Source organism: Ursus arctos, unplaced genomic scaffold (genome assembly GCF_023065955.2).
Source record: "Ursus arctos isolate Adak ecotype North America unplaced genomic scaffold, UrsArc2.0 scaffold_22, whole genome shotgun sequence".
NCBI lineage: Eukaryota > Metazoa > Chordata > Mammalia > Carnivora > Ursidae > Ursus > Ursus arctos.
In genome coordinates, this window is record NW_026622897.1 from 18,218,428 (window position 1) to 18,240,213 (window position 21,786).

At 49.6% G+C, this 21,786-nt stretch overlaps 1 protein-coding gene across 2 annotated transcripts in view; it reads left to right on the forward strand.

The window, feature by feature from the left end:
- The first annotated feature begins 217 nt into the window (after positions 1-217).
- GRAMD1B (GRAM domain containing 1B) overlaps positions 218-21,786 on the forward strand; it is a 165,142-nt gene continuing 143,573 nt past the window's right edge. The window contains exon 1 of one of the 2 annotated variants that reach the window (XM_057316749.1): positions 218-612. In XM_057316749.1, coding sequence (XP_057172732.1) covers positions 239-612 — 374 coding nt within the window. In that variant the 5' untranslated portion in view covers positions 218-238. The remainder of the gene's footprint in view (positions 613-21,786) is intronic. The other variant, XM_026505525.4, reaches the window with a different exon arrangement.

Consider the following 21,786-nt stretch of genomic DNA (forward strand, 5'->3'; position numbering starts at 1 on the left):
TGGCGGGCGGCGGACCGGGCGGGCCGGCGCCGACGGCCAGGGGAGCGCGCACCGGAAAGTTCGGCCTCGGCGGCCGCGCGCGCCTGCCTCGCGGCGCTCCGGGAGAGGAACTTGCCCTCCGCGCGGCTCGAGCGGCGAGCGTTTCCCAACGAGAGCGGGCCGAGCGCGCCGCGGCCAGGGGTGGGGAGCGAGGCGGCTGGCGGAGGGCGCCGAGGGAGCGCGGCCGCCACGGGCCCCCATGCCGGCGGCCAACATGCTGGAGAACCTGCAGCCGCCCGCCCTGCAGGTGCCCGAGCCCCAGGGCGCGCCCGAGGGCAGCCCGCTCTGGTCCAGCTCGTCGACCCCCACGCTCCGTCGCCGACGCTTCAAGATGCGCCGCATGAAGAACGTGCAGGAGCAGAGCCTGGAGGCCGGGCTGACCCGGGACCTGCCCGGCGTTCTGGCCCCGGGCAAGGAGTTCCTGCAGCTGCCATCCATCGAGATCACGCCCTCCAGCGACGAGGACACCCCGTGGTCCAACTGCTCCACACCCAGCGCTTCTCCTCGCCGCAAGCGCTTCCTCCTCCGCAAGTGGCTCCGGGTGAGGGAGCGGAAGGAGTGCAGTGAGAGCAGGTACGTCCCTGCACCGCCCCTGCCTGCTCCCCCTTCCCCTCTCCTGCCCTCCGCGGGGGCGTCCTGGCCGGAACCTCGCGGAGGAAAGCGGGGGTGCCCTCGCCAGAGTGGGCCTCGGGCACTGCTGCGCCCCGCTGGAGGGCCGGTGGTACTTTGGCTTCCACGCGTGTCGCCCTCCTCCCCAAGCCGGGGCCCCCGGCCTGCGACTTTCTCCTGTGTCACGCACCTATGTGGGGCTTCCCGCTACATTCCATCTCATTCCATCCTCGTAGCAAAATGAATCATAAAACCATGGCAGCTCATACCCATTGGGCCCTTACCATGAGCAGGTCAGTACAGTGAGGACCACGTATCGCGAAAACCCCGCGTTAGCTACTACTGTTATTCCTATTTAAGACCTGGAGGTTACAAGGTGAGAAAGGTTCAGGGGCTCCTGCGCTTACACTCATATTGCCGAACTCCCACTTCAGCTTTTCTGATGTTCTTTTGGCCACACCAGCTTGCCTGTCCTGGCCCACATGTGTAGAGGACGTGCTGGAGTTTCCTTGTTGAGTCAGGCCCATCTACTAGAGAGAATCTTCAGACGTCTAGAGCTGCTCTACCCTACGCTGATTTGTGCTGGCTACTTTTTTGCCTGGGTTAGTGTGGCATCTGAGGAGTGGGAGAAGTTCTTTGTCCTGTTGCACAGTGTAGAAAACCAGAGGGCCGCTCCATCCAGCCTTGGCTGGGGGGTGTGCTGGATCCAAGCCCACCGACGGGTTCAGGGGAGAGGGATCCTCACTGGCTCTTTGATACCGTGGACTCTGCTCATTTACTTTTAGGCTCTAGGGCCCTGTCTCTTAACAGAGGTTTGTTGCCTTGTGTGGGGCAGCTGAAGGATTGGTCACCTTCCCCAGGACTCCTCCCAGCCTGTTCAATTACATTCACTTCAACAAGTATTTATTGAATGTTCTCCTGAGCTCAGTCAGGTACCAGCTAATGTCGATGGGGTCCTGGAGGGAGAGGAGGAAGGGCTGGGTAGAAAAAGGGGCAGGCCAACTTTGAGGAGGAGGATGGGCAGAGACTTGTATAAGCAATGAAGACTCTGAGTTTCACTCCCATGGAGAAGGTGGAACCATTGGAAGACATGAAGTTTTCTGGAAGGGAGAGAGTCTCAAACTGTGACAAATACAGACAGGTGGCAGAAAACAGCAGGAAAAGTATGAGGTCAGGGGTGTGAGATCAGGAAAGGGGAACAATATGGACGAAGGCAAAAGAAGCAGGGTGGTGGCACCTGCTGGCTCCATTGGAAGAGCCTGTGTGTGGCTCTTGATCACTTCAGGGTTGTGGGTCCCAGCACCATGCTGAGTGCAGAGATTACTAAAAACAAAAACAAAAAAAACCACACTTAAGAGAAAAAAAGAAGTAAGGTGAACCTTGTGCCTTTGAGGGGATACTGAGGAGGAGGAATCTGTGGAGTACTGCTGAGCTTCCTGGGATCTCTTTTCTGTTGACTGGAAGTGGTTATCCTCTCAGGTGCAGATGTAGAACTTTGGACCTGAGGATAATAACTCTTTCTGACTGGTACCTCATCCTGCTGCCTTTTCCACAGAGTAGAGGGAAGAGGGGCAACTTGGTGGGAGCTAATCTTTTTTTATTTCTTCTTCCTCTTCCTCCCCTTTTTCTTCTTCTTCTTTTTTTTAAGGTAATCCCTATGCCCCATGTAGGGCTTGAAATCACAACCCAGCTCTACCAGCTGAGCCAGCCAGGAGCTAATCTTGAATGAAAATAGTTCATCACGGTTTGTCAGCTTTACCCTCAAGTGTGAGAGACCCTAACAGAGACCCTGTTTTGATTTGGGGATTTGCCATGCATATTGAGGACAAAATATGTGGAAAAGAGTCTTGCATTGCTGGCCTGGGCGAGGGTGGAGGTGGATTTGGTTGGAATTAAGGAAGACTTTCTTGGTTTGGAGAGTTATCTAAGGGTGCCATTGAATCTTCAATATTCTTAAAATCAGGAAGGATTTTCACCTTCTAGGAGTAGGCGCAGGCAGGTCTTTTAAATGACGGCTTGCTGGATTAGAAGAATTTGCGTGTATGTGTAGAGTAAAGGCCGACTCTGGATTCAAACCCAATTGGTCTGACTCAGATCTCTACTCTTAACCATTGTTTCACTGTCTCCTGTTGGAATGTCTCTGGATCTTGGCAAAGACAAAACCCCATCATGTGTAGGTCTTAGAAGTGGAAGGCTTCTTGGAGAGAAAAGAAGCAATCGAGTGAGTAGAAGCTTGTGGATGCCCAGCAAGATTCCCTGAGAAGGAGCTGGCATTTGAGGGCAGTAGAGCAGAAAGAATATTGGAATCAAAGCCAGGAGATTTTATTTTTTTAATTTTTTAAATTTTTTTATTTTTAAAGATTTTATTTATTTGAGAGAGAGAGAAATGGCGAGAGAGAGAGCACGAGTGGGGGAGAGGGTCTGGGAGAGGGAGAAGCAGACTCCCTGCTGAGCAGGGATCCTGATGTGGGGCTGGACCCCAGGACCTTGGGATCATGACCAGAGACGAAGGCAGACACTTAACTGACTAAGCCACCCAGGCGCCCCCAGGAGATTTAAGTTTAAATTTCGGTTTTGTCATTTAGTAGGTGTGGGACCTTGGATACCCCACTTCATTTACCTTCTCCATCTGTGGAAGGGGAGACATGTCTCAGGAGTCTTACACGTGAAAACGTTTCCCACAGATGAAAATGCCGTGTCCGGGTGAAGGATTATTGTCAGTATTCTCTGAGTGTCTTGCATGGAGTGGATGTTTGCTTGAGAGTATGAACTCACATACTCAAGTGTCCTGGAGCGACACCTGGGACTCCTCACACATGACAGGGGGGATTGGAAAATTGCTCTGGCCTGGTTCAGCCAGGGGGTACTAGCATACCAGGCCCAGCATGATATCCATCGTCTTCACATTCCCCCTCCTGAATCTACCTCTCCGCAGAGAGAAAAGCACCTTTCAGGCTGCAGTTGGGGGCAAGGGGCTGAGGATTTTAACTGCACAAAGTTAAACACAAAGAGGATCAGGAGACCGCTTCTTTTCCTCCTTTAACCCTAGAAAGAAAGAAGTGGAGAAGATGTCAAAGTCATTGTGGTTTGGGGAACCAAGGGCCTTGGGGTACAGTAGTGAAATAATCCACGCCCAGTTTTGTCTGGTTCATCTTCGTATCTTCACTGTCTAACACGGTACTTTGGCCTTTTATGGTGATCAATACGTTTTTGTTGGTGAATACATTAAAAATGAGTGGAAGAATGATTCTTTTTTTCTCTACTGTTTTGAGTGGAAGTATCTTTATTCATAAGTCAGGGAGAATTTCCTGGAGGTGTTGAGTTCAGAGCTGAAGTTTTTTTTCCCCATGACAGCTTTATTGAGATATAATTTACAGACCATACCATTCAGTCATTTTTAAAGTATACAATTCAGTGGTTTTTAGCATATTCCCAGATATGCACAGCTTTCACCACAGTCCATTTTAGAGCATTTTCATGACCCCAAAAGGAAACCTGTACGTACTCTTCATATATCACCCTCAGTGCTCCTTTTCCTCTTCTCCTGGCCCTAGGCAGCCACACATCTACTTACTGCAGAGAGTAGAGGGTTTGTTTTGTTTTAAAGATTTATGTATTCACTAGAGAGAGGAAAGAGAGAGAGAGAGAGAGTGAGCACGGGGTGGGGAGAAGAGGGAGAGGGAGACAGGGAATCCCAAGTAGACTCCCCGCTGAGCTTGGAGCCCAAAGCGGGGTTCGATCCCAGGACCCTGAGACCATGACCTGAGCTGAAGTCAAGAGTCCGGCCACTCAACCACCTCAACCAGGCTGATTCCCCTGAGCCACCCAGGCGCCCCCAGAGCAGAGTTTTGAATGGAGGCCAGATGCTTGTTGGTGAAAGCAGTTTGGGGATGTTGGCTTGAAGGTGGTAATGGATGACCAAGGGTGGTCTCCATGAGGGGTGTGGAGAATAGGGTGATGAACTGACGGGCTGACAGACTTGATTTATGCTGAAGAGTTGGAATTTCAGTTTATCAGTCAGTCAACAACAATGCATTGAGATCCCATAGACCATGTGATCCATATACAAAGAGGATTCAGCTCACTGGGGAGCCTCCATAGGTTCTAGAACCTGGGAGAGATGTGCAGAGTGGTATTTGAGGCAGCTAATTCTTGCTGCTGTGTGTGAACTGGGTGGCGGGGCCGAGCCTTGCACTTCCAGTGCTCTGACTGGGGATTGGTGTCTTAGCCACCATTTAACATAAGATGGCACTTTTTTTTCTTTTCTTTTCTTTTCTTTTTTTTTTTTTAATACTGGAGTGTTGCCTTCTGATCTCCCTGAAAAATGGAGTCTGAAGTTTATGGGTCAAGCTTTTGGAATTAGTACCTGCATGTCTCCCTAAATTCCTTGGCCATAACTGGTTGTGGTGATTGTTCAAAACTCTCTGACCTGCCGGATTCTGGTGAAAAGTCAGAAATTGGATGGAGCCAGTTTGGTGGGATGGTATTGGTCCTCATTCACTGGAGGGAGGGGGAAAGCTGACCAGGGCCCAGTGAGCAGCTGTGGATGGCTACCTGTAGGCTGTCTTTCCAGGGGACATAGCAGCACTTCTCTGCTTCTCTGCGCCCTGGGCGTCCCCTGTATTGTCATTATTTGTATCACCATGGCCCCTTCTGTCCCCTCTTCTGTGTAACACCCTCATGCTGCTTAGAGCCCTTTCAACTTAGAGCCTCAGGATTTCTGGTTGGCAACACATCTGACCTCAGGCAGCACCTCTCACCTCTCCGTCTGGTGGTGCCGGCCTAGCTGGTGTGTGGGTTGGCAGGTAATGGTGTCATTGGCGTATTTATCCTGATTCTCCAACCCTTTCCTCTGACCTTCAGGGAGAGTCTTGCTTCCAGTTTCAGCTCCATTTCCAGGGGAGCACGGTGAGCTGTGCATCCAAACGTTCCACCCATCACCTCTGTGCACACCCTGCCATGTATGAGAAGCACAGGGAGTGTGAAATAGAGAAATGGCGTTCTTTTTTTTTTTAAGATTTTATTTTTTTGAGAGAGAGCGCATGCGCGCACATCAGGGGGGAGCTGCAGAGGGAGAGGTAGTGGCAGACTTCCCAGGAGCAGGGAGCCCGATGTGGGGCTCCATCCCAGGACCCAGGGATCATGACCTGAGCCAAAGGCAGACTCTTCACCCACTGAGCCACCCAGGCGCCCGAGAACTGTCATTCTTAACACAAAACAACAAAAACAAATGCAGAGACCTGTGGTCTGTCAGCAGATTAAGTAAGTAGTCAGTGCTGGGTAAGGTGTAACTAGTGACAACCTCTCCTGGACCCATAAATCCTTGAGGGCGGGGAAAGCATTTTACTTGTGCCAAGTTTTCTGCTAAGCGCCTTCAATACACAATCCCATTTAATCCTCACAAGAAACCCCCCACGTGGGTTTTATGGCTGAGAAACCTGAAGTTCAGAGATTAACTCGCTCCTGGTCAAACAGAAGCAAGGGTGAGATTTGAACCGTTCGAGTCTGAGGTCTCTATAAGGGACACTTTACCATCTCTCCAGCGCCTGGAAATCATTGGCTCTTGCATGTTTGAGAAAGCATACATGTGGAGGGGAGGGGTGTGAGAGAAGGTAGGAATGAGGTCAGCAGGATGGGAAGGGCTCTGGAGGGTAAGTTCTAGGGCTTGTGGGTAAGCACCGCCGCGTGGGGGGCCCATGCTGACTGGTCAGGGCAAACTGCTCCATGAGAAGCAGCCCGCCTTTGGCTGGAGATGTGGTTTCCAGATTCTAACAATTTGTGGAAACTGAGGAGGTCGAGGTGGAGCCCCATGGGCTGATTCACACTGGCCAGGGTCCTCTGTGGGAGTTGGTATTTTAAGAGTTTCCATGGTGGTTACGTGCTCGGGGGCACCAGTTACATGTCAGGCAGGAGCCAGGGATGATCTTGGGGCAGATTAGCAGGTGGTGATTCTGCCCTGTGCGGTTAGTTTCTCTGGAGTCCTCTCCATCCACCAGTTGCTAGGCTGGTCACTGATAATTGCTTCTAGGGTAACACTATTTTCCATTAAGGCATCTGAATGGGTAAGCTGCCAGTGGGGAATTTCCTTCCTGACCTCCGTGCATGAGCCACTGGGCCCTGGAGCAGGTGTTTAGACACCGAACCAAGCTGGCCTGAGAGCCTGGGGTGGTTGCCGGGATGCGCTGTGTACAAGAGCTTTCTGCAGCCTGAGGGCTTTTTCTGGAGCTTTTGCCCTCTTGGGTTCTTGCCTCCGTAGCCCACATTGGTGTGGTGATGTGCCAAGGGGCTATAGTGTCTGGTGTGAAGGAAGATACAGCTTCTACACATCTCGTGAGAGTGGGGGCGGGGGTGGGGGTCTGCCAGGTCTTGTGCTGTGACTTCAGTGCCTGAGGCATCTTCCTACTCTCAGAGGAGATGGCGAAGCTTCCATCCAGGATGTATCACTGAAAATCCAATGTGGGCCTTCAGATGGGAGAGGGGAACAGGACGGGGGGATGCTTCGAGCTACAGCAAAGAGATGTCAGGCAGTGGCTGGCTCCACCCACCTCCCCGCCCCGCGCCACTCTGAGCAGCCACGTGCCACCTTCTAAAAATAGTCCTGGTGTCAAATATTCTCCTCTGTTTTCCAGACACTATGTGTCTGGATTTTCAATTCAAATAATACAGATCCAAATCATCAGCGAGCGGTGGCTGTGGCTCAGCTAGGATCGGATCGGTGGTGGCGGAGGGGAGAGAGAAGGAAGTCCGTGGCTCTTCCATTGGAGCCCCCGTACATTGTTTTTGGTCCGATGGTATGAAGTCCTTCATTCTGCATCCTTTGTACACACTCCGTGTTGAGATTCTGGTTGTTCAACCCCGATTTGTAGCTGAGATAAGGAAATAAGGCGATAGGCACATCACGGTGGCAGATCTGGGTTATGGCTGGGGAACTCAGGCCTCTGACCTCAAGTCTGGGCCCGTTGCTGACTGTCACTTCTCTGGAGTGTCTTTGTGCTTCGTGAGATCTCCCCGTGTCAGCACATCACTGTAGTAATGCCTGTTCCCAGCCTGCTGCCTCTCACCTACTCGGTCTGACCACAGAGGGTTTTCGTCTTGCTGTTTCTTGGTTAGCAAATGTAGTCAGGAAGTGAGGGGGCTGAGTGAGGGAAATTAAAGAAAAAAAACACATATACACACACACACAACAACCCACTTGGTTTTCCCCTTTCTTTCACAACTATGGAAAAAGAATTTGCCCTGGAGGCCTAGTGGGGGGAAAGGGGAGTATGGTAACCCTGGCAAGATTTGACTCAACAATTAGGAAAATACAGAAAGACATAGTGGACCGTTGGTTTAGTGACACATTTTTGAGGCTCTGCAAGGATCTTCCAGCTTCTTAAAAAGAAATTTTTATGTCCTAAAAGCCAGTGGCTATTGTGTGTGTGTGATAAAACAGCTAGTTAACGTAAAATTCGGGGTAGTGGGGAAGAGGAAGACACAGCTCATCATTTTTCTGTGCCATTGGCAGCATATTTGGTGCATTACTACCCACTCTGTTTTCTCATTCAGGTTTCCTTTTTATTTTTTATTTATTTTTAAAATGTTATTTATCTATTTATTTGACATGGAGCACACAAGCGGGGGAGCAGGAGAGGGAGTAGCAGGGAGCCTGATGCGGGGCTCCATCCCAGGACCCCGAGATCATGACCTGAGCCGAAAGCAGATGCCCCAGCTGACTGAGCCACCCATCATCCAGGTTTCCTTATTAAGTGATAGACATTTCGTTTCGTCAGCTTTTCTGTTACCTTGTTCCTGGAGAAGGTAGGGCAAAATCTAAGTCCCTAGGTTAAGGACAGGTGAGTCTGTGAAATAAGGGGGTGGGGAAGAGCCTGCTCATCAGAGATGCCACTTAGCCTCGTCCTCATGGTTTCCATAACCAAGCTTATGCATTAATGCCAGTCTGACTCCGCACAGCCATCTGTTTGTCTTCTAGCTGGGTCATTACACTCCGAAGCTCTTCCTGACCTTTTGTTTGCTTCTCAGGGTTGGATGGAGTGGCCGTAATAAAGGTTACTCTGAACAGGGTGGAGCTTGTCCAGGGAACAGCTTGCCCTTAGCTTGGGTGACAACATGTGTTTTCTCTGTCTTTGTCTGTGATGAACCACATCTTCCTGACAGGTGAAGACCTCATAGAAAAATTTAGAAAAGACCTCAGAGAAGAGGATTGTACCACCTCTCTTGGTCACCTCTTCCTGTGTTTCAAGGCCCGCTCCTAAGAAAGTTCTTCTTCAGATCTGACTGAAAGCCCCTGTGGTAAGGTTCAAACACATGTTCTCTAGTTTTGTCTTCAGTGAGGATGAGAGAGTCGTCATCCTTTGAGAATATTCCTTCAGAGACTTTATTCTTAGTGGTCACTTGTGCTGTGGCTTGCAGATCCTGAGGGAAGCCCTATGTTTGTGGTAGTGATTACCTGGACCTCACGGGTGCTGTGGGGCCCTGCGGACTTACTGGGGGGATTGGCAGCCACATGTGTTGGAAGACCAGAGTAGAAAGTGGCCTGCCCATTCGGGAAGTTCCAAGCGTCCCTGAAAGATTCCTCTATCTCAGATGCCTTTTCCATGCTTGGGTTGCTTCCTTAAATGCCTCTGAGTTGACATGCTCTTTGTTTGTAGTTAGAGAGATGAGACTGAAAAATCACAGAACTCAAGAGAGCTGTTGAAACATTGATCGGACACTTCCAGGGAATCAGGTGCTGTGCTGGGTGCTTGGGATACAGGGCTGGACGCAAACGGCCCTTCCATCGAGGAGCTCCCGGCCTGTGTGGAGAGCAGCATGAAAAAGATAGTTTCAGGAGAATATGGAAGTCAGACTACAGCATTTAGGAAAAAAAAAAAAATAGGTCTGAGGAAAAAGTCAGCTGAAAGGGAGAGGGCAGGAGGATCCTACGACCTAAATGGCACCAGTGCGTTGTCTTACTTCTTGGTACTCCGCTGACACCTGTTAGTCCCTACGGTTCTGGCTCAGCGTCTGTCTCCCGGAGAATCTAGTCTTCATGGTGAATGGGATTTGTGGAGTCATTTCAACTCAGAACAAACGGAAGTCCAAGGCCGGGGAGTCGGTCAGCGGCAGAGATGGCTCTGGAGGACAGGTACCCTGCACGCACCTCGGCCTCCAGCCCACCCCGTGTCTGGGGAGCCCGTTCTGCGTGGGATGGAGCCCTGTCTTCAGCAGCCAACACAGGAAGCTCACTCAGGCCTCGTCTGCGGGTGGTCTAACCCCCTAGCGCCAGTTCGGGGGACCATCCCAGGCAGCTGGGCTGTGGGCTGGGGCTCAGTGCATCTTCTCGCTCTGTGGTCCTGGACGGGTGACTCCTTCTCTCCCGGTCACAATGACTTTCTCCTCTGTAAAATGGAGAGTATGCATTTCTTCTTCCTCTTGTAGGACAGGTTAAGTAGACGAGTCTGAAGAGTTATGCTAAGGTTATTCTTAGGTAGTAAAAGTGAGATTTTTTGGTGGTCTGCGAGGCCTCTGAGTTTGCTCCTCTGGTTAGCATAAGCTGAAACAGTGGTTTGTTACTTCGTTGATTAATTATGAGACATCTTTTCCGATCTACTGATAGGTGCTAAAAATGAGATTTTACAATTCTTGGGCTGCTCTTGTCCGTCTGTCTCTTCACTGTCCGTCTGCTTAAGGGTCTGACTCCAGGTTTCTTATTTCTCCCTCTCCTTTTCCCTTCACCCTCCCTCTGCTCGGTCTCCTCCTCAGTCTCCACACTGTCCTAGGGCTGTTTCATCCCCTTGAGTGGTGGCTTTAATTCTTTCTATGTGGCGAGGACTCTCACATACCTCGGACCTCCTCTCTTTCCTGAGCCGTAGGCTCAGACCTACGAGCGACTAACGGACGTTTCATGGGCATGTTCTTCAGAACCGCACCTTGGTGTCCTTGAGCTGGCCGTCCTTCCCTCCAGCCCAGTGCCTCTCCCTCAGTTCCTTGCATTGGGAATGGGGACCGGTCAACTTCACGAGGCTTCCCTGCCCTGGGAGGGTGTTCTTCAAGTCCGTCTTCCCGACTCCACCACCATTGCTCCTCCCCACGCCACCATCTCTCCCGTGTCTGTTCCCTGAGTGTCCTTCTAGCTGGTCTCCCTGCCTCCCGCGAAGCCCTGCCCTTTAATTCTTTTTTTTTTTTTTTAAAGATTTATTTATTTATTTATTTGACAGAGAGAGACAGCCAGAGAGAGGGAACACAAGCAGGGGGAGTGGGAGAGGAAGAAGCAGGCTCCTAGCGGAGGAGCCCGATGTGGGGCTCGATCCCAGAAAACAAGGATCAGGCCCTGAGCCAAAGGCAGCCGCTTAACGACTGCACCACCCAGGCGCCCCCCTGCCCTTTAATTCTTGGATGCAGCCAGAGTGGTCTTCATGACCTCACTCCCGCTCCCCTCCTGCTGCTGCTCCCAGGCCCGTGCCTCCAGCCAGAGTAGCCTCTCTGCGCCTTGAGTGGGGAGCTTTCTCTCCTTTCCCGGTCACCACAGACACTGTTCTTCAGCGGAATTCCCCTTTGGTAACTTGACCCACCTTGTCACCCTGCCCTTCTTCTCTTCTTCTTTGGATCTTTCCTCCAGAAAATATTTCCAGACTCTGGTGTTTATTGTATTTTTATTTTTCTTTAATTTAATTTTAAGATTTTGTTTATTTGTCGGAGAGAGAGAGAGCACAAGCAGGGGGAGTGGTAGGCAGAGGGAGAAGGAGAAGCCGGCTCCCCACTGAGCAGGGAGCCCGACATGGGGCTCGATCCCAGGGCCCTGGGATCATGACCTGAGCTGAAAGCAGACACTTAACTGACTGAGCCACCCAGGCGTCCCCAGACTCTGGTGTTTATTACATGTCCTGATTTGTGATTATGTTCCTAAATTGCAATTATTTGGTCACATTGCGATCCTTTACTGGATCATAAGCTGTGAGGGCATAGTTTATTTTATTCAGTGCTCAGTGCCTGCTGAGCTCTTTGCATGGAACATTGTAGGAGCTCAGTAAATAGGTATTTAGGGAAGGAGTAAATAATCAGATGGATGAAGGACTGTACAGAAACTTGATTTTCATGGAATTCTAGTGTAAATCATTTTGCAAAGCAAGAAGTCCTCTTGAGGCTGGATAATTACCCCCCCCCCATATCCCATTTATGTAAATCTGGTTGATTACATAATGGCTTGTTTGCTTTGCGCCTGTTGGTTTCTTTCGTGTTTTTATTTCTTTGTGCTGTCTGTGTTTTCCATCAGACTGTAGGTGCCCAGAGATCAGAGACCGCTGTTCTTCTCAGGGTGGTTTCTATTCAAGGAGCTAAATTTGGCATCTGTAGTGGTTGACTTTCCCAAAATGAGGCTCCATAAAGCAAGAACGGGTCGGAAGCAGTATTTTGGCAAATGGTTACCCCGGAGCCCAGGTACACAGTCTGCAAAGAGGAGTAACTAACCCTTTTCCCACCAAAGACCTGTGGCAGTTTTGAAGGATGTTTTGAATTTTGGAGCTGTGGTTGCCATGGTAACCATACTTTTTCAGGCCTTCTGATTCCAGGTCAGGGCAACAGTTGTTCATCTTGCAGGAGAGAAAGATTTGGGAATACATGTATCCTTCCTCCCCCCACCCCGCTATTTAATCCACCAAATATTTATTGACCACATGTGATGTGGCAGGTGGTGTTCTAGACGCCAGAGACTCTAGTGAACAACATAGTTTCTGCCCGGGGAGAGAGACAGTAAAGAAATGAACAACACAATAGCAATTTCTATTTAAAAACAAGTGACTTGGGCACATCCCTGGAAGAGAATTCGCCCATGTTCTAAAATCAGAAATCGGGAATTGTGAAAGTAATGTCTTGCGCCCTGCTCTGCAGCGGGAGATGAATGGGGGTGCAGCTGAGGGCTGAACTTGGGAGCAGACCCCCTCCACGGGCAGGATGACTTCACGTATTTGGGCGTAGGCATTTCGGCCTGCAGATGCACCTGCCGCTCTGACATTTTCCAAGGCCTTGGGAGATGGTGGTTCGAAGCTGGTGCTCCTTCTGCAGCTGTCGGGTGTCAGGGCATTTGTTCTCCTGGTGTTTCCTTCTCGGCTCTCGTGGAAGTCAGGAGCTGAAGGGCCACCAGGAGATATGGCCCTTCTTCATGCAATGTAGTGACAGCCTGAAAACAGGCCTTGAAGGCCAGGTTCTGGGGCACCACAGAGTGCGGAGTCTGAACTCTGGAACTTGGAGCCCGGCATGCGGGTGGGCAGGTGTACAGAGGAAAGAGGGGACCCTGACACTTGCCACTGGAGCTTCCAAGCAGAGCGGCAGAGAATGGTGCCCACGTGGACACAAGGAAAGACAATGCTGGCGATCGCAGTTTAGCGTGATCTCTGAATCTGGGTAGTACTTTATCCTTTTCAAAGTGATTACCAGGCATGGGCTCCAGGAAGGCAGCACATTCTTTGCATTTGCCCCCACACATACCACACTTCCTGGCATACACCAGGCCTCCAGTCAGAGGCTTATGGCTTGGCCATCCCTTCATTTGCTCTGGCAGCCTGTGGGGTAATGACTGTGTCCACTTGGCCCTTAAGAATTGAAACTCTGCAACATGCCCACATCCGTACAGCTACGTAATGATGGAATCCTGACTCTTTAGCAGATTGTAAATTGTAAATGGAGCTGGATGGACGTTTTGTCTTAGGAGAGCAGAAGCAAGTTATTGTCACCCTAGGGCCTGGCCTCATTCATTTCACGGAATAGACAAGGATGGCTTGTGCTTTGCTGACTGGGGAATCCCAGCCATGGGCCTGGGGTAACCTGGCCCGCTTCTCCTCTCTTTTCTGCAGAACACAGGCCTGCTGAACTTCCCTTTGGCTTTCTCTAGCAGAAGATAGGCAGGGGAAATAAAAGTTCTGTTTTGTTTCTCGTACCATCGATGCAAGGCATTCCAGAGTTGGGCATTTTGGGATTATTATCTGTGCCTATTTCTGACTTTAGTCGTCATAGCCATGAAGAGTCTAGAGTCCTAGAGCATCTGTCCCCAGTTGCCTACCAGCCTAGGGCCCCTCTGGATGACAGGTGCTATTTGGAAGTAATTCACTTTTACTGTCTTAATCAGCTCAGTAGTGTCCTCAGAGAGTTAGTAAGAAACAGTTGACAGCATGCAGATAAGTCCAAACATACTTGTCCAGGTTCAGTGGATGGGTATCAAGAGAATGAACGAATGAGTAAGTAAACAAACCTTTAAAAACAAGTATATTGTGAGGGATGCACACGTGGGTGGCTCAGTTGGTTAAGCGTTGTCTCAGGTCATGATCCCAGGGTTCTGGGATTGAGTCCTGCATCCGGTTCCTTGTTCAGCAGGAAGCCTGCTTCTCCCTCTCCCTCCACCCCTTTCCCCTACTTGTGCGCCCGCTCTGTCTGGCAAATAAATAAATAAAATCTTTAAAAAAAAATACATTGTATATTTAATATGTACAAAATATTATATATGTATCTCTGTGTGTGTATTATGTATTTTTTAAATCCTAGTTATTCCTAGGGCAGGTGAGGTGGTCTTTGGCCATAGGATGGTGGCTCCACTCTTATCAGCAAGAAATTTTAATTTGCTTATTGAATATGATACTTGTCTTGATGTTAGCTGTTAGGTTAGATCCATCCACCTCCAGGAGACTGAGAGACTTGGCCTGCCCCATTCTAGATGAGTCCAGGCAAAGACCAGCTGGAGCTGAGAGAAGAGTATCCGGAGTGACAGGCGGCTACTGATGGTGAATTTGAGAGGGACCAGGGACAGCTGAGACTTAGAATGTGTTTCTACCCCTTCCAAGGCTGTTCATGCTTGCAAAATCCTTTTGATCACTGCACAGGCCGACGCTGTTCCTCGCCAGCATCCCAGTGGCTGCGTTTGACTTTAATTCTACCAGCAATTTCCAGCCTGCTTCCTGGAGTCAGATTCCAGCCTGGAGCAGACTTTCTTCCCTCGGGCTGTTTTGCACCATCAGTGTCCTCCCGCATGAAGAGGGCGTCATGATAATACACACCTTGTAGGTTGGCGTGGAGTTGAAATAAAAGTGAGGAACCTCTCCAAGTGCCTGATGCATGATAGGTGCTCACTTTCTGATAACTTCTTTCTCATCCCTTTACATTTAAGGGAAAGATGTGTTTTCACATTGGTGTCATTTTCATATGGTGCAAAGCTTCTCCCATCCGAAGGGCAGGCCCTGGGGCTTGTGGTTGTTTGTCATTCTGGCACCTTTGCTGAGTCATTTGTGGTTGGCAGACCTGGAAAAAAAGTAGTGGTCCAGAGGGTGGTTAGGGCTGTGTGTGATGAGGAAAGGCCACCTGTGTCGTCTGCTTAGCATTTCCTGGTGCCCTTCTGGAACCTGTGATCCCCCTTCTCATGGGAGAGGGAGGGGGACTCATAAGCCACCCAGGGGACGTTGCGCCTGTCTTGCCCGGTGCTGGGTTTCCCCTGATAGGGCTTCATGAATCTTTGATTTCAGCTTAATCAGTGTTGCCATAAGGCCCCGCAGAGAGCACTAAATGAATGGATTGTCTTCTGAGTTCGAAAGGAGTGACATTCTTTGATATGAGGTGTAATTAGGGGAGAGGATGCTCTTCGTGCTAGGGAGAAGATGCCGAGTGAGAACTTTTAGAAAAATGAGAAGATCTTATAAAAAAGAGCCCAGGTAAGACATAAAGACTGTCTTTGAGATGTGATTCCGATTGGTTTTGCGTGTACTCTGCAATGCTTAGTCTGTCTTGGTGAGACTGTGATTTTGAAACTAGCTGCATGCAATCCTTGTATTTTGAGACTCTTTTAACTTGCTGTATCTGCATATTTTATGAGCATTGAGCCTTATATTAGTAAGAGGATTGTGATATGTCATATTCCCGTTGACATCAGCGATAAATGTGCTTTTGAGTATGTACAGTGTAAGAGCTGTCTTTACTGTTTAGGAAAGTAGGAAAGCGAATGTTTACGTCTGTTTTGTCACAGTAGATAGACCTATAGAGTGAAAGGAAAAATATTTGATTCAACTATAATCTATGTTTCCATTAGGACAAGCTAGAGATTCATTCGGATGCGTTAAAATCAAAACATAATTCATTAGAACCTTCTTCTGAATTCCCTTCCAAATTAAAAAGACTCCAAAATAAAAATACTCCAAAAAGCATATTCTGAGTATATATATTCCCATGCAGTCGGTCCTTAGTCCTGTGGGCACTCGTCTTGCAAATTGCTGCGCGAAGTCACTCAGTACAACCCAGTTGGTGAAGTTGTATGCTCTGTGGTGAGCTGTGTGGACTCGAGTCCAAGCTCTGCCACCTTTTATCGATGCGACTTTAACATACTTATTTTTTTTGCTTTCTCGAGACTCCTCACTTCCCAATTTTATTATCTTTGTAATACTTTTAACTTACCATGGGTTTTTTGTTTGTTTTGTTTTGTTTTTGTCTGTGTTGATGATCCGTCTCTCACCTCTGCGTCCCTGCTGCTAAACCACAAGAATGTGAGGTTCTTAAGAGCTGGGGCCCTGCCTGCGACCATGTCTCCAGTGGTTAGAACAGAGCTGGTGCTTAGTAAACACTCAGCAGCAGCACATGTCACGAACATTCGGTGGAATGAACAGCTTCGAGCAGTTAGCCGTGTCATGAGCAAGAGCACCGAAGGTCGGAGAAAGAAAGGAAGATACTTTCTCCCCACGCTCCGGGTTTGAATATTCCTTTAGTTGAAGGGCAGCGTGAGGTTGTGGGCAAAGCTCTGCTCTCAGAGTAGGGCCAACTTGAGTTTTAGTTTTTGCAGTGCTGTTAAATACTCATGTGGCTTTATACGCGTCTCTTCTTCCTTTAGTTTCCTGTTCTGGAAGGGGGAAAAGGAGACAAGATCATCTTTTAGGCCTCTTCTTGTATAAAGGTTGGTCCACGATTTTATTACAAGAATTATAAGCTTTGATCAAATGATAAGGTGGACACAGTCACAATAAAAGGAAGCAGGAATCAAAAAGAGAGTGCAGGAAGTGAGCCAGGAAGTCCCATGTGTCTCTGCGCCTGTGAATTGCCTTTCCGGGGACCTAAGCTACAGTTGTTCACACGTTGCTGTGCTTTCTTTTCCCCCCACTGCCCAGCCAGGGCCACCTCACCCTCCTGGTTCAGGTCACACAACGCCCTTCTCTGCCAGTAGCTTAGCTTTCAAACCGATTTTCCTGGAAATCTTCCTTACAATCTTACTGAGCTTCATTGCACGTGTGAGGCCGGAGGGGCCTTTGTGGTGGTCTGGCATGCTAAGTTCATTTTACGGAGAAGCATAGTGAGGTCCAGAATGATGAGGTTCCCTGCGCTGTGTCCTGTCCCATCCGTGACGGAGCCAGAGCTGGACCCAGACTTCAGAGCCCGGTCCCAGTGCTACTGCTCTATTGAACTGGTGCTCTATTTTCCGATGTTCTTATTTTTAATACACGGGAGTATGACTTTGTGCCTGACTCCAGGTTGAGTGCATATGGCTGCTACGTAGAACCCAGCTGGGGTGTCCCCAAATCTTTCCATAGCCCACCTTGGCAGCCTCCTGCTCTCACGCTGGGTCCAAGGCCCACAGAAGATTCTTGCTGTAGACTTACCTTACCATTAGCCGAGGAAGGTGGGAGTACTAAACTGGTCAGCTGGTATTTATTCCTTGCCTCACATGTGTTTTGCACTGTGCTTAGAGTGGTGAGGATGCCAGGGAAGAAGACAGAACTGCCTTCAGGTGCGGGCAAGCAGAGACAGCAGGGCATTCGAGATTTCTCCCTGGCCTTCTCCCACCACCTGTAGTCAGGCACCTCCTAAATCTCTCCCTCAGGGGTTCCACTCCCTTAGTTTGAGCCGTCATCCTCTCTGCTGTTGTGAGAGGGCTTCCTCTGTTTTCTTCCGATAAACAAACATGCCCCCCTCCAGAAGTCTTCAGTACCTCCCTCATCACCTACAGGATGAAATTTAATCCCACTTCTGGGACGCACGGGCCCTTTGTGATGCGGGCTTTGCTTACTTGCCTGCATTCATCTCTTGCCTAAGGGGCCCTGCCTTCTCCTCCAGCAGGGTGAGCCTGAGGCCCTTGACTGAGTGTACAACTCTCGCCAAGTCTTTGTAGGCTTGTACCGATTTCTCCGCTTGGAATATGAACTGCCCAGTAACCTTTTACTCGTCTTAAATGTCCTCTCAGATGCTTCCTCCTCCGTGAAGCTCTTCCAGAGTCCCATGTAACCCCAGGTGTTGTGTCTCATTCGTGGGTAGTGTCCTTTGTATAGACACTTTTCCCATCCCACCCTCCGTGAAGAGGTTAGCTTGTTGTGTGTAATCTCATTACTCAATGGAAAGACTCTTCATTAGAGAGTGAACTCCTTGCGGACAGAATGTATTTTTTTTCTCTTCGTCTTGGTGTTCCCTCACATGGAGCCTGGTACATAGTAGGTGCTCCAGAAATGCTTCTTGAATGAGAGACATGATCTCACTAAGTAATATTAAATTTAAGTCAAGGGTAGAGTAATATTATCTTATCCCCCAGGAAGGAGAAGTCATTTCAAGTGCTGTAGAAATGTCAGAAAGAAGTGAGATAGGAAATAGGCCACTGGCCGATCTTTGGTGATGTTTGATAATAAGATAGTTTGTGTAAAGCAGTTGAGATGGGAGCTTGAGTGAGGATGTGAGCAGAGAGAGACAGATGCAGCTGGTGGAGATCACCATTTTGAGGAGTCGGGAAATCAAAGGAAAGTGAAAAAGTTGGGTAACCTTAATATCAAAGTGAGTGTGATGAAACCAAAAATGATCTGAGCCCACGTTGGGTGAATATTTGGCCTCTTGGGGCAACGGGGCATCACCAGTCCCCGCTTAACTCCTCAAAATGGGGCTGCCTGTCAGCCGAGCTCAGGAATGGAGGCTGCCCATCGCGGACCGGTTTCTTGATCTCCAGGTTCAGTGGTATCCTAGGCAAGGAAACATCGAAAGCCTGGGGGTTTTCCCTGCTCCTCATAGGGCACCCCATCCCCATTTACTACTGAATGTGAGTAAAGAGCAGAAAAGACAGGGCTGGAGCTCACTGAATGATAAGAACACGTAGGGGATGTATGTATAGGTGGGATACTCTTAAGTTTCAGCTCTGCTGATGGGCTGTTGGAAAATGGGAGCAGAGCTTGCCCCTCTAACTCCCACAACTCTCAGTCAGTTCTCCTTCGCCAGTGAGGCATGGGAATAATCATCTAATGCTCTTTGCCAGTGGGGCACCTGGGTGGCTCAGTCGGTTGAGCGTCTGCCTTCAGCTCAGGTCATGATCCCAGGGTCCTGGGATCAAGCCCCATGTCGGGCTCCTTGGTCAGCAGAGAGCCTGCTTCTCCCTCTCCCTCTGCTGCCCCCCTATTGTGCTCTCTCTCTCTCTCTCTCTGTCAAATAAATAAATGAAATCTTTAAAACAAAAAAAATAACGCTCTTAGCCAAGCAGAGTTACACAGAGGACTTAGACAACACACTTGTGGGCTCTAGGCATCGCCAGCCTAGTTGCCTGCCCGGCCATGAGCGTGGAAAAGCGTGTATAGGAAGTTGCTGTAGGGGGCGCTGTGTAGGTCAGAAGGAACACAACGTTGGAGATGAGTTACAGTTACAGTTACAGTTACAGTAATCAGCCCATGGAGTCAGGGCGGGTGGGGGTGTTTGCCAACAGGAAATGGCACACCGTTGTTCTCGATGTAAAGAAATTGAGAAATCAAGAACAGACAGAATGGAGTCGGAATAAAAAAGAAGCATGTTATTTTCCTCGAATACTGACTTTTGAGTGAGATCGTATGTGAAAAATGCTTATTGTGGGCGTTCAGTACATGTCCGTTTCGCCTTTCTCTGTGATATAGCATTTTGGTGATTCATACTTCCCTTTATACTTTAGGCTTCATTCCTAAACTTATACGTGAAGATTCTTGAGGGTAGGGCTGGGTCTTAGGGTGCTTTGCCTCCACCGCCTTCTAGTACGGTACGTGGCCCACCCAAAACTCGCTGTCTCGTCTTTTCCCTGTTGGTAGGCTACCGTTCGAAGTGTTCTTTGAATGAGTCTTGAGTCAATGAACCTTCTACTTTATGACCATGAAAATCTCTTGCCCTCTTCCACGTGGGGGGATCCCAGAGTTGAACTTGAAGAGGGCCGATTGGATATAGGGCAGGAGCGTGTTGGGTGGTGTGTGTGTATGTTTCATTAACATTCTCAGAACAAAAATAAATGACTTGAGGCTTATTCAGCTTCTGTTTCCTTTTGTTCTGTATTCTAAGTTACCCAGTGTCTGTTGCCTTCTTGCTAATGCAGAGTGCCCGTGACCATGTACCTTATCAGAAAGTTGTCCAGGTGCTTGGCCCGGAAGATACAGTGCCGAGCTGTTAACTCCTCTGTCCTGACTCCAGGTCTGGTCAGTGCTGTTTCTTCCCCAGGCCCCTGAGGGGCTCTCTGCTGAGTGCTAAATGACCAAAGTTCTTGGCTAGGACTGTTTGTTATTTCTTGTAGTTGGAAAAAACCAAGATAACGGTTTTACCATAAACCAGTCTTTCCCCATAGGCGAAGGGCAAATGAAGTTGGATGGGGGGTGGGGCTAGGCGTGGGAGAGGGAAGGGGGAGTCAGGGAAGCTGAAAAGGACTCTTTCTGGAACACAACACAGTCTGCAGTCTGTCCTTGATCTGCATGGGCCATCCATGTATCCGGCAGTTTGTCTGTGATAGTTTCTGGGTTGGTACCCCTCTTCCCCACTGTGTGTCCTTTGCCCTTGAGGACACAAGAATTCCTCCTCCTTTCCAGATGCATCAACCTCTCCTCTCCCCTTGGCTTTTTGGGGCAGGACATAAGGCTTTTTCTTTTCTAAGATTTTATTTTAGGGGCACCTGGGTGGCTCAGTTGGTTAAGGTCTGCCTTTGGCTCAGGTCGTGATCCCAGGGTCCTGAGATGGAGCCCTGCACTGGGCTCTCAGGCTTTCTGCTCATCAGGGAGCCTGCTTCTCCCTCTCTCTCCCGCTCTGCCAACTTGTGTTGTAGGATTTTTTTCCTCCGTCGATGCCCGCCGTTGTTGGTAGACGAGACAGAGTGGTAGGCAGCAAAGCAAGGTTTATTGAGCAATAGCAAAGTGATAGTATAAAACACCTGAGAAGGGGGGGGGACCTGAGAGGGTTGCCACTGGAGTGTCTTAAGTCTAGGGATTTTTATGGGCTTGTTGGCAGGCTATTTTAATCTGATTAACCCTCCCTGCGCCTGTCATCCAATCAGCCTTTTATTATCTTATGGGGGAGGGGGCGGACTCCTTCCAGGGTGGGTGTGAAATCCTTTTAAGGGTGGTTTCCTCTTGGGGTGGGCCCTCCTTGTCCCCGCTTGCCTTTCTTCCAGTTACCCTTCATCACTTGTAAGTGCCCTCTGTTTCTCTGTCAAATAAATAAATAAAATCTTAAAAAAAAAATAGATGTTGAGAGAGAGAGTGCTCACAAGGAGGGGGAGGGGCAAGGGGAGAGGGAGAAGCAGCCTCCCCGCTGAGCAGGAAGTTGGACGTGGGGTGCCATCCCAGGACCCCGGGATCATGACCTGAGCCCAAGGTGGATGCGTAACCGACTGAGCCACCCAGGCGCCCCAACACAAGGCTTTCTGTATCTTCCCTACTTTGTTACCTTCGGCACTCCTACACTTTCAGCTTAAGGGGTTTGATTGTGGTTAACTAGAGGGAGGCAGGTGGCGACAAAATTAGCTACCAGTTGGGAAGCTGTAGTCATAAAACATCTTGAAAACATATTTATTCTTAATTGGGCTTAGTCTTTAAAGAAGTCAAAGAGACTCCTGCCCCTTTTCCTTGGGCTTCTAAACTGCTCTTGTGGGAGTTCACTAGCAGTTTCTGGGGAATCAGGGGCCCCAAGCTATTCCAGGTTGGCTCTAAATCAGGCTCCTTCTGCTTCAGCTGGTGGTAGAACCAAGTTGGCAGGGGCCACCAGGATGGCTTCCTAAACTTAGGTCTTTGCAGAGGCGCTCAGGGCACCCGCATTCCTGCTCTGGGGCTGGCCCACCCCTCCCCGTCCTGCCCTCATGCCTCCAGGGGATGGCACTGGCCTCTCTGTTCCCCAGAGGCTCCCATCCGGCTTCAGGCCAGCCCTTCCCAGGTCTCCTAGAAGTCC